Here is a 13,216-nt window from a genome sequence, read left to right on the forward strand (position 1 = left end):
TTTGGATAAAGAATAGAAATTCATCCTGGAGGAAGAAGAATGAAAAGAGAAAAGGGCAATAATATGTTCCAAAGCCAGAAGGCAAGGGAGAGCATGGTGTAGAGTGGTGGCTGGCAAGGTGCAAGGTAAGAAAACAAAAATATTACAGTTCAAAACACGCACATGTGCAGTCCAGTAACAAATAAAGCAGAGACAAGTTAGCAGGGACTAATACTGTTCTCTAAGGTTACAAACAAAAATTTTAAAGGGTCAAGTATTATTTCCAGTGCTCATCCTTCTCCTTTTGGGGAAATCACATAAAAAGTCACCCTGATATAAATGAACACTCTACCCAAAGTAGAACAAATGTTGTTTGAAACTACTGGATTTCTTCAGCCTAGCATTCAACAGGCCACAAGTCCCAAGAGCCTCAAAATTAGTAAAGAAGTAAAACTATTCAATTTATTTCCTTATTCTCAAAGCCTCTGCCAAACAGCCCAATCTCTTTACATAATGTAGTGGGTAATTCTGGAGAAACACCACAGAGAACCTAAACCACAGCACATTCCTAAACTTTTAAAATATTACAGTACTGATGTTCAAATCTTAAAAGTAGGCAAGTCAAAACCCTGAAATAATCTGATAGTAAATCTCAGACTACTGCAGCATTTCCCAACTTGCACTTGGCATGTCTTTAACAAGAATTCTACCCACACCTTAATTCCAGCTAAGTGACCAAATCTTTGGAAGAAACCATAACAACACAGCATGAAAACACAGATGGCTATTTATAATCACATAATCGACAGGCTAGCCCTAATTACAATGATCTTTTGAGTAAACTGACATTTAATAAGGTCAGCAGAATGCATTCCATAGTTATTTACGCTTAAGGCAGGCCTCCGCATGTAGTCTGTATATAAACTTTTAAAATAATATATTATTAATACACATATAATCAGTGTTTTAGCATGTAGGTGTGACATTAAAGAAAGAATAAAAAGAAAATATTCTGTAAGTAGTCAATATAAAACAGATGAGGAAAATAAAGGCAGTACCCACAACTCTACAGTCAATGAAGGTACTACGTACAGCCACTGCACACGGCTTCATGAGTTCCTTACTGAACAACCCTATGGGACCAACTGTGTGTGTGTGCATGCATGCATGTGTGTACAGAGAAAGAGTGGGGGAAGGGAGAGGAAAAGAGACACATAACACTAAGCAGCATATGTTAAGCTAGAAGGTAATGCAAAACACACACACACAACCTGAGAGAGTCCAGGTCTCGGTAGCAGGGGGAAAAAAAAGAATTCTTATATAAATGAGAATTAGAATAAAATAACAGACACAAGGTTTTGAATCTATGGAACTGGTCTTGAGCTAACACCAATCACTCAGTCATTCTCATCAAATACTTCCTAAGTGTCTACCATATGCCAGATATTGACAGATATCAGTCAGTCAGTTCAGTCGCATCCAACTCTTTGCGACCCCATGGACTGCAGCACGCCAGGTTTCCCTGTCCTTCACCAACGCCTGGAGCTTACTCAAATTCATGGCCTTGAGTCAGTGACGCCAGACACCGCAGTGAACAAAACAGACCTGTCCCTGTGAAGCTTACATACGGGGGGGTGGGGGAAGAGGAAGAAATTAAACAAATAAATATTTGAAAATTTCAGGTGGTGACAAGTACCATGGAAAAAAAATGAAACAGAAAATGGGAGTACTGTGAAGGGGGTACTGTGTTTTAAATGGTCTCAATGATGTGACCATTCTAACAGAATGAAGATTCTATCAGACACGAGAAACTTAGTCTCTGCTTTTTTCACAGGAAATGTTATATTGTAATTGGGGTCTCCACGCTAATTCTAGTGATAGACCAGGTGCCTGCCTGATTACCAGTTAGGAGAAGTAAGTGATGCAAAACAACTTTACCACAGTTCCTAAGGGTTTAGTTCAAGACTGAATGAAGTAAGAATCTGTCAGAAGCATCCTGCAACACGCTCAAACGTAAGGCCTTTACGAGGTACATTCCTCTTTCATCTACATGGAGGGTGGGCAAATTACAGCTAGCAGGCCAAATTCAGCCTACCATCTGTTTTTGTAAATAAAGTTTTCTTAGAACACAGCCATGTTAACTTGCTTATATATTAAGTTCGATACTTTTGCACTGAAACAGCCAATCTGGTGCCCAACTGTGACAGAAACCACATGACCTGGAAAGCCTAAAACACTTACTATCTGGTCCTTGACAAGAACGTGTGCTGACCTCTAGCCTAGACCACTACCGCCACTACTACCCTCACAGTAAGACTCCTTTCAGGGTTCTCTTTAGGAGCACGTGACCAGGGCAGGCACATGGACTGAGCCCCAGGAGAGCCTCACGCTTGGGGCTTCATGCTCCATGATCACCTTTAAACTCTTTAAAAAAAATAATAAACTCCTTTCCTTCGTTCTTTATTTGGCTGCACTGGGAGCCCGTGTGCCACAACTACAGAAGCCTGAGTCCGTGAACCACAACAGACGCTCCCACAGGAATCTGGGATGGATTGCTGGCTGCTTTAACCAATAGAACGCAGCACAAATGACACTCTGGAGTTCTAAGTCCAAGCCTTAAGAGCAATGGCAGCTTCGTTTTCCCTTCTATGATGTGAAAGCCCACAGTCACACTGGGAGGGCACATGAAGAGGACACACCAGAGGAGAACCGAAACGATCGACGTTCAAAGCTGAGCTTCCAGTCAATAGGCATCCTCAACGGCTAATGAAGGGAGTGAGTCATCTTGAATGCTCCAATCCAGTCAAGCCCCCAAATGGCTGGAGCCCCAGTTAACAGCCCATGGAGCAGAAGAACCGCTCTACTGATCACAGCCAGATTGAAACATAATAAAATGCTTGTGTTTTGAGTTGTTTGTTATGAAACAATATAAAACTAAAGCATCAAGATTTGAATACCAGATCCGTCACATCTGGATTCACATCTGCATTCATACACATGCCTATTATTTAACCTCTTTATGTATCATTTTTCTCCATCTGCAAAATGAGCATCATGACATTATCTATTTCACAGAATTGTTCTAAAGAATAAACGTGCTCTTAAGTGTAAAAGCACACAGCGGAGTTCTCAGCATATTCCTCGTATAACACAAAAAAAATATTACTGTTCTACTATTGCTACTTCATTATTGATAAAATGTATTATTTATCCCAGCATCCTGCTTCACTTTCTTTAAACCACCTATTATCATCTGAAATTATTCTTATTTACCTGCCTTCCCTCCAACAAAGTATGAGCCATGAGACAAGAACTGTCCTGTTCGCCAGCACCTAAAACAGAATTTGGCAGATAGAGATACTCTAAAATTAATACTGAATAAATGAGTAATAGGACCTTGGTTTCATAGTTAATCAGTACAGATATCTAAAAACTGTTCCCATGCCTTACTTTAACTATAAATCTGACAAGAGGCACTCAAAACATACAACATGCACATATGCTATCTATACTGTTATTTTCAGGACATAATCCCAAGGCATTTACTTGTGACTGCACAAACACTACACCATTATGAGATCATGGAATGCTCAAATATGCCTAACTAGCATCTGATTCAGCATTGTTCAAGCGTTCTAAGGTAGCTCACTTGTCTGTATAATTTTTGTTAATGAGCTGTACTCAAGGAAACTAACGACACACTCTTAGCCACTATTGCTGCTGCTGCTGCTGCTAAGTCACTTCAGTCGTGTCCGACTCTGTGCAACCCCATAGACGGCAGCCCACCAGGCTCCCCCATCCCTGGGATTCTCCAGGCAAGAACACTGGAGTGGGTTGCCATTTCCTTCGCCAATGTGTGAAAGTGAAAAGTGAAAGTGAAGTCGCTCAGTCATGTCTGACTCGTAGCGACCCCATGGACTGCAGCCTACCAGGCTCCTCCGTCCATGGGATTTTCTAGGCAAGAGTACTGGAGTGGCTTGCCTACATGCACACAAACAGCCAGAGAAATTTAATGTGGGGTTTATTCAGAAACAAACTACCCTGGCAACACAAATTGACATAATACTAATCTTTGAGCTATGGAAACCAGGTTTTAAACACACCTGAGTGTGCATTTCCTCAGTTACAATATTTTTTAAGTTTAAAATCTATATTAAAGAGGCAATAAAAATCAGACATTCCCAGAACCCCAAAGCACCTCTAGAAAGTACACAAAGAAGCACAAAAACACGATTCAGAATAACAAGTTCTCTGACACTGTGATTCTCAACTTTCCTTCTTCTGAGATGGAGAGATGACAGATCCATGAAACTCACCCTGCCTCCTCTTCTCATTATAATTTCGTAGGAGTTTTTATATTTAGGAACAGGATTTTATAAAGCAAAAGAAACCACAGGGTTGCGGCACAGAACTTGAGATGAGAAATAAACACATGTGAAGTCAGGGAAGTACGAGAGAAGACATTAGGGTTAATGCTAATAAGAAGTACGTTCTGCCGAACTTCAGTGGTTATTGCATAAAAATTAAGGGGGAGGGGGAGATTGCTAAGATGCAGCATTACACAGGTATGGAAAGGTCCATTCAAGGAATCTGCATGTTAAAAACCTAAATTTAGGGGCTTCCCTGGTGGTTCAGCAAAGAGTAAAGAGTCTGCCTGCCAATGCGGGGGATACAGATTCAATTCCCGGTCTGGGACGATCCCACATGCAACCAAGTCACTGAGCCCGTGTGCTACAACTACTGAAGCTCATGCGCCTACAGGCCGTTCTTCCCAAGAAGAAGCCACTGCAGTGAGAAGTTGGAGCACCACAACTAGAGAAAAGTCCACATATTAACAAAGACACTGCACAGCCAAAAATAAGCAATTTTTTAAAAAAGAACAAAAATTTACACTTCAAAATCCAGGAAGCCCACTAAAATGGCTAAAAGTATAAAGTCTGAAAATATCAAAATTTTGGCAAGATGGTGAAGCAGCCAAAGCTTCTATACATTGGTGGTCTAAGTGTAAAACGGTACACGTGGAAATGGTACACAGACTTGGAAAAAAGTCTGGTGATGTCTCATAAAATTAAGCATACATCTACCCTATTACCCAGTAATTTCACCAAAGAGAAATGAAAACATATAACCACAGAAAGATCTGCATTAGAATATTCCTAACCGCTTTATCTGTAATAGCCAAAAACTGGAAACAACCCAAATGTCTATCAACAGAGCAATGGTTACATAAACTGTCATACATCCATACAATGAAATACCCTTCAACAATAAAAGGGATGCACTAATATACACAATAACATGGATCAATCTCCTCAACAGCATGCAGAGTGAAAGAAGCTTTGCAGACCATATGCTGTGTGATTCTAGAATTGGGTAAATCTAATTTGAAGTGAAAAACAAAAGAGCATAACAATCACCTGGTGGGTATGAATCAACAGGGAAGGGTCATGAGTGAACTTTCTATGATGACAGCAACGTTCTGTCCCAACGGTCAGGAACTTTTTCCATAAAGAGCACAAGGGCAAATATTTCAGGCTTTCTGGGCTCTACCTCAAAAGTCAATTCTGCCACTATAAATGAATGACATGGCTGCACTACCATAAGACTTTATTTACAAAACAAGAGTTAGAATGTAGTTTGCTGATCCCTGCTCTATAAAGTGGTTTGGGTTACACAGATGTATGTATTTGTCAAAATGCATCTAATAGGTCATGGAAGATCTATGCATTTTGCTATACGTCAATTTTACACAAAAACCAAAAAGCAACAGTTAACTCTAGGCTAATGATAAGCATGTGGTTTTCGGTGAGGTACACCGATATCTGCAACTTATTCTGAAAGCTCAAAAAATAAGATGGATATAGTAACACAAATACTAAATTGCCAAATCCGCTGGATCATCAGAAAAGCAAGAGAATGCCAGAAAACATCTATTTCTGCTTTACTGACTATGCCAAAGCCTTTGACCGTGTGGAACACAATAAACTGTGGAAAATTCTGAAAAAGATGGGAATACCAGACAACCCGACCGGCCTCTTGAGAAACCTGTATGCAGGTCAGGAAGCAACAGTTAGAACTGGACATGGAACAACAGAATGGTCCCAAATAGGAAAAGGCGTACATCAAGGCTGTATACTCTCACCCTGTTTATTTAACTTATATGCAGAGTACATCATGAGAAACACTGGGCTAGAGGAAGCACAAGCTGGAATCAAGATTGCTGGGAGAAATATCAATAACCTCAGGTATGCAGATGACACCACCCTTATGGCAGAAAGTGAAAAGGAACTAAAGAGCCTCTTGATAAAAGTGAAAGAGGAGAGTGAAAAAGTTGGCTTAAAGCTCAACATTCAGAAAACGAAGATCATGGCGTCCAGTCCCATCACTTCATGGCAAATAGATGGGGAAACAATGGAAACAGTGTCAGACTTTATTTTTCTGGGCTCCAAAATCACTGCAGATGGTGACTGCAGCCATGAAATTAAAAGACGCTTACTCCTTGGAAGGAAAGTTATGACCAACGTAGATAGCATATTAAAAAGCAGAGACATTACTTTGCCAACAAAGGTCCGTCTGGTCAAGGCTATGGTTTTTCCAGTGGTCATGTATGGATGTGAGAGTTGGACCAAAAAGAAAGCTGAGCGCCGAAGAATTGATGGTTTTGAACTGTGGTGTTGGAGAAGACTCTTGAGAGTCCCTTGGACTGCAAGGAGATCCAACCAGTCCATCCTAAAGGAGATCAGTCCTGGGTGTTCACTGGAGGGACTGATGTTGAAGCTGAAACTCCAATACTTGGGCCACCTGATGCAAACAGCTGACTCACTGGAAAAGACCCTGATGCTCGGAAAGATTGAGGGCAGGAGGAGAAGGGGACGAGAGAGGATGAGATGGTTGGATGGCATCACTGACTCAATGGACACGGGTTTGGGTGGACTCTGGGAGTTGGTAATGGACAGGGAGGCCTGGCGGGCTGCAGTTCACGGGGTTGCAAACAGTTGGACATGACTGAGCGACTGAACTGAACTGAACTGGGAAATGTAGGCCCAACAACTGGTATATGGAAGTTAACTATACAATTCTTTCAACTTTTGAATATATTTGAAAGTTTTGTTTTGTTTTTGGCCACATTGTGTGGTCTGTGGGATCTTAGTTCGCTGACCAGACATCGAACCCATGTCCCTGGAAGTGGAATCACAGAGTCCTAACCCATGGACCACCAGGGAATTCCCTGAAAGTTTTAATATTAAACTGGGGTTGGGGGAAGATTCAATGAGGCCACTGAAGACTTTTAAGCAAGGAAATGAAAATCAAATTTATATTCTACAATTCATGCAGTGCAAGCATATACCAAAGGATGATCAGATGAAGGAAGAAGGTTCTAAGCAGGCTATTACCACAGTCCATGCCATAGAAAACATGAACATTTGAAGAGTAAGTACAAAGTGAGTTCATGGAGAAGAAAAATCAGGGCAGTCAGTGCTTAGTTGCTCAATCACATCCAACTCTGTGTGACCCCATGGACTGTGGCCCACCAGGCTCTTCCAGGGGATTTTCCAGGCAAGAATACTGGTATGGCTTACCATTTCCTCCTCCAGGGGATATTCCTGACCCAGGGATCAAACCTACATCTCCTCTGCCTCCTGCACTGCAGGCCAAGTAGAGAGCTCCTTCATTTCAGGAATGAGGAAGGAGTTTCAAGGAAAAGTTCACAATGTCAACATAAAAGAACTTAAGCATGAAGAGAACGAAAAGTACCTAGATTAAGCAATGGACCCTGATGATGTAAAAGAGACGTGGGAAGAATGTAAATCAGATAAAGGACATTAATAAGTTCAAAGGAAACAAACAAGTAACAAGTAATCTCGCTGACAAGAGAGGAAGGAAAAACTGAAACATAAAGTAAAAGACTGAAATATTTCTTTTCAATGTGAAACAAAAGTACATGACTGCACCTAAATGTCACATCTCACCCAGAACCTATACTCTTGGCTAAGGCTGCCAGCCGTGGGTCTGAGTGTCCCTGCACATTTTTACTGAGTGTGACAGTCTGCAAAGCTTGTCCATTTCATGATACTTCAAGGATTCTTATAATTAAGTCACACAGGCAACAAAGAAAGTCAAGGTGACAACAGCTGACAACTGCCTCTCAGGGAGAGGTAAACTAGCTTGCTTGTTGTTTGCTATAATGCCTGCAGCTTGCTTTAAAAAAAAAAAAAAGTGCTGGCCCCTTGGTCCTGAGTTCCTTAGCTGTGATCCACTATGTGCATCCATCTAGACCCATCATCCTCATGGGACCTGGTTACAAGGAAAGACAGCACAGACAGGCTGGCGTTCATGAGTGTGCAGTGCAGTGAGTAATAACATCACTTGTTTCTGACCTGGGAGTCTCCTGTTTGTCTGCCAGCAACCACGAAACATTAACAGACTAAGTGTCAGCTTGTAAATATAATAAAATCAAATCTTAAGATTTTTCAGAGTTCTTGACATGGATGATAAAGAGCTAGTGGATTTTCATGTTGCTAAATAAGAGACAAAAACACAGACACCAGCAAAAACTGCAATTTATGTAACATTTTAAAGTTTATTTACCTTGCAGTATTCATTCAGTTCAGTTCAGTCGCTCAGTCGTGTCCGACTCTCCGCGACCCCATGAATCACAGCATGCCAGGCCTCCCTATCCATCACCAACTCCCGGAGTACACTCAAACTCATGTCCACAGAGTCGGTGATGCCATCCAGCCATCTCATTCTCTGTCGTCCCCTTCTCCTCCCGCCCCCAACCTTTCCCAGCATCATACTATTTATTATATATCCATCTCTACACTATGTTTTATACATGCGTTACATTATATAATTCTCACAATAATCCTAATGAGGTAGGTACTAATATGAGGAAACTGAGGCTTCAAGATGTTAGATAACTAAGCCAAGGTCTCACAAATTGTAATCAACACAACCTAAATATGACTTTAAAAGATGTGAGGGTTTTGTTTAATCATTAATAGTCAACCTCCTTCCCAGCTGATTTATCAAGAGCAACTCTAATTCACCATATGTTAGAGCAAAGCATCTATATCATCATAGTATGAATACTTCATTCTTATAGAAAACTAACATTTTGGAAATGTTAATAGAATCAAAGTTGTCTCTAAAAATCTGTGGTTTAGGAAGTCAGACACGACTGAAGTGACTTAGCAGCAGCAGCAGCAGCAGGTTAAACAAATCCAAACCATGGTCTTCAGGGCAAAAGCTCTCACAATTTTAATATGCAAATATATGTTCTTCCAGGTGGCGCTAATGGTAAAGAACCTGCCTGCCAATGCAGGAGATTTAAGAGGCCTGGGTTTGATCCCTGGATTGGGGAAGATCCCATGGAGAAGGGAATGGCAACCTACTCCAAAATCCTTGCCTGGAGAATGCCATGGACAGAGGAGCCTCACAGGCTACAGTCCATAGAGTCACAAAGAGTCAGACATGACTGAAGCAACTTAGCACACACATATGCTAATGTGTATTCTATTTCTTCTAAAACCATCTATTATCTTCATTCTGAATGCTCCAGTTTGGAAAACGACTGCTGCAATCAACAGTGCCAATTTAACTTGTACACAGAATACCCTTGAAAACTTAGCAGATGGATTGGTGGTTCAAGTACACAAGTCCTTTAAAATAGATAATATCAAAGTTAGAATGTGCCATTAACAGCTCCAAGCCAAGTCAACTACTTCATAGTTTGACAACACTGCCCATTTCCTACCAAACAAAAGTCAGCTTCCCATAACACAATGGAACTACATGGCTTTTTCTGAAATTAGAAGGATGACAAGGCAAGGTTTTTATATGCGGAGCTCTGTACATTGTAAACACTGTTTTACTGAACAATATTTAGATACTTAATGATGGAGCAGAGATCACAGAAAAAGTAGCTTTCACATAAAGCTTGTGAATTCGTTAATGACAGTAAGTCATTCTGATGGTCCTAGGCGTCACCATTAACTCACCTGTTCATGGGATTCTCCAAGCAAGAATACTGAAGTGGGTAGCCATTCCCTTTTCTAGGGGATCTTTCTGACCCAAGGATGGAACTGGGGTCTCCCAAATAGTAGACAGATTCTTTACCATCTGAGCCACCAGGGAAGCCCCAACTTACCAATACGGAAAACTAAATTTTAACTCTATGAATAAGTGGAAAATTAACATCGTATATACCATTTCACCACCAAGCATATTTTCCTGTCTTCTACTTAGTCATCTCTAAACATTCGACAACTGAAACTGCTCATTGCTCCGTTGTTACTAATCATTCCAGAGTTTTCAAAAAAGCCAGCCGCACAACAGTTGTGTTAGTCACACAAGCCAGAGCTGTAGACTGGTCCCTACCTTACTGCCAACCAAATCAGCTGCCTTTTTTTTTTCTTGCCCTCTGTTCTGAAGGAATACCTCCACCCATTCAAAGTCTACATAGGACACATCTCTAATGGGGGGTGTGGGGTCAGGGGTGTGGGGAATATACCAAGATAAAGTTATTGATCAGGCCATTCTCAACAAAACCAAGAGCTATTCTAGACAAATGAAATTACCATGTAATTACACAGGAACTGGAATTAAAATCTAAATGTAAACTGCACTAAGATTCTCAAACGCTTCACCTTACAAGGAAGGTGATGTCCTACCTACTTGAATCAAGAAGTATCTTTAGAAGGGCAGATTTTTGCCCTCTGCTCTGAAAGATTGCCTCCACCCATTCAAAGTCTATGTGGGGCACATATCCACCTAGGAAAAAAAAGAAGGAAGGGCAATAAAATATCATACTGTCCACTATTTTGAAAGGAGTTGAGAGAAAAAGAAAGTATCTTAAAGGTCACAAAGCAATTTCCAACATTTTGGTTTTAGTAATTCTTAAAAATATACAATTAACCATAACTACTAAAGCAAATGTGACATTATAATAAATTACTTTAAAGCACAGATAGGTCAGTTAATAATGTTTTGAGTACGGATCTGTATAGGGAACATGGTTGATTCTTATAAGCAAACCCCCAAAAAGAAAGAATTTGAATCGGCTAACACTATTAAGGGAAACAAATAGGAAAAGGAAAGTAAAGTGATTAGAGAAAAGAAATAAACCCACTGGTAACAATATTCGATATTTTATTTTTACTAACATCTGCAAAAATAGGAATATGCCTTAAAAAAAGAAAACAAACCATCTAACAACTTGAAAAATGTCTTCCCATACTGGCAGCAATATTTTCCAAACCATTCTGAAAATACTGATAAATTTTTACAGAATTCAGATCAATAACTTTATCGTGGTATACTCCCCACAGCCCCATTTTACAGAATTCAGAATTCCAAATGAACATCTCATTTGGAGGTTTTACCAGATGTAAACCAGATGAAACTGATGCATCATGAGTTTTTATCTTAAAAAAAAAAAAAAAACCGCAAAACTACATATATTGGGATTTCAACTTTCAGTACCCTTCATATTTGTTAAAGTACACTTACTAATAGAAATTCTTAGTTCACAATAAGTCTCACCTGTGTAAACAGATTTGAAACATTAAATCTGCACTAACATATCTAGATTTGTAAATCTCACAAACAGTACTGTCAATTGTACCATCGGTGCTCCATAATTCACGTTTTTTTCCTTTCCCTCAGAAAATAGGCTTAACTAAATTACCACCTCAAAGTTTACAGAATAACATGCTACCTAGCTGCAAGGAAATGGTCAACTATAGATGAGTCTATTTTTAAACAGGGTTTACCCAGGACTTTGCAATGACACCATCGGAATTAGTATCAGAAGAAAAATAAATATTAGAAAAACGGACACGGGAAACCCAGAGGGGCACTTTTCACTCATTTCATCTTACAAAGGATTAATTATGGTTAAACTGGAAAACCTTGTACTTACAGAAAATTAATTTTTCAAACACGGTTAGCATTTTTAGCAAAACTTCCTGTTTCCCCTCCCACCAATAAAAAAACAAAAATAGGGGGAAAAAAGTCGCTTTTCAAATAAAAGCAGAAAAGGCCAAAATGACAAGGTTAACTAGGACTAAGAAATAAGATCAGCCCCACGACTGTCCTCTACGGTTGCGCAATTTCTAAACCCACACTTTTTCTTCTTTAAAACCAAATCCACATCCCACCCCACGTAGCGCTTACCTCTCACTCCTTCCCACCCACTCCCATCTATGACGGCGATCACCTTCCCAGCAGGTACGTGAACTCATTTCCAGTATACAATCCACTGGAAAATCTCTAAAGTAACTGGGTCAGGGCATGACGAAGCGATCGAGAAAGTGAGAAATAAAACAGATGTAAGTTCTAAAAGGAGGGGTGGGGGGTGTATAACAGTGGAAGGACGAGGACCTAAAAGACCACCAGGATCTAGAAGGAAGGGTCTCACAGGACCCACGGGCAGGCTCCAATACGAGAGATGTGAAGGAAGCATGGTCCTGCCAAGGGCCGAAAACAAATCAGCCGGCGTGAGGAACCGGGGGAAAGGGGCTGCGGGGTCCGCGGGGAGCGGGTTCGGGGGGAGACAACCCCCTGGAGGCCGGGGCTGGGGACGGAAACTCACCACCTGGTAGCGGCCAGTCCCCGCCTGGTGGTGATCCATCCTGCCCGGCTCGGGGTCCGGCTTCCGAGCGGGCGAGTCCCCTCGGCACTCAGCCCCCTCGGCCACCCCCGCCAACGACGTCGTCGCCTCAGCGACTCTTCCGCCTGTGTTTCTGCGGCCGCGGTCGCCCGGCCGGGCCGCCTCACTTCCCGTCGCTGCCGCAGAAGCCACGGAAACCTCCGCGTCGGCCGCAGCTGGGGGGCAAAGCGCCGGGGCGCCGCGCGCGCTACTGAGCATGCGCGGGATGGTCGCGCATGCTCGCTGGGGCCTCCGGCGTCCCATCCGCGTCGCGAGTGGCTGGGTTGGGGGGGTGTTTCGCTGGGTGGGATGAGCTGGAAAAGTCCGGCAAGTCCGGGGGAGCGATCTAGGTTGGCAGCCTGTCGGGAGTGGGTGGTGGCAAAAGGAGCGGAGGGAAAAAAAAAAAAAAACTTCTCCGTCCTTGATTGGTCTTTTCAGTCCGACGGGATTGCGTGCAGGCAGAGTCACATTGTCGAGGAGAAAAGAGACGCATTCCAGGAACACCTGAGGACAGGTCACCGTGTTTCTTCACACTTCGTCTTGTTATCCGCCCAGCCTAGAACAATGCTAGGACACTCCTAAAAG

The 13,216-nt window shown here is 41.8% G+C and overlaps 1 protein-coding gene across 1 annotated transcript in view; it reads right to left on the reverse strand.

Moving 5' to 3' along the window:
• The window catches only part of NDFIP2 (Nedd4 family interacting protein 2), a 73,505-nt gene extending 60,558 nt beyond the window's left edge, over positions 1–12,947 (reverse strand). Inside the window, exon 1 of the mRNA XM_055426544.2 lies at positions 12,575–12,947. Within this exon, the coding sequence (XP_055282519.1) occupies positions 12,575–12,895 (321 nt within the window). The 5' untranslated portion in view covers positions 12,896–12,947. The remainder of the gene's footprint in view (positions 1–12,574) is intronic.
• Between the last annotated feature and the right edge of the window lie 269 nt (positions 12,948–13,216).

Source organism: Moschus berezovskii, chromosome 13 (assembly GCF_049115385.1).
Source record: "Moschus berezovskii isolate FMDL1 chromosome 13, NW_MosBer_1.0, whole genome shotgun sequence".
Classification (NCBI taxonomy): Eukaryota; Metazoa; Chordata; class Mammalia; order Artiodactyla; family Moschidae; genus Moschus; species Moschus berezovskii.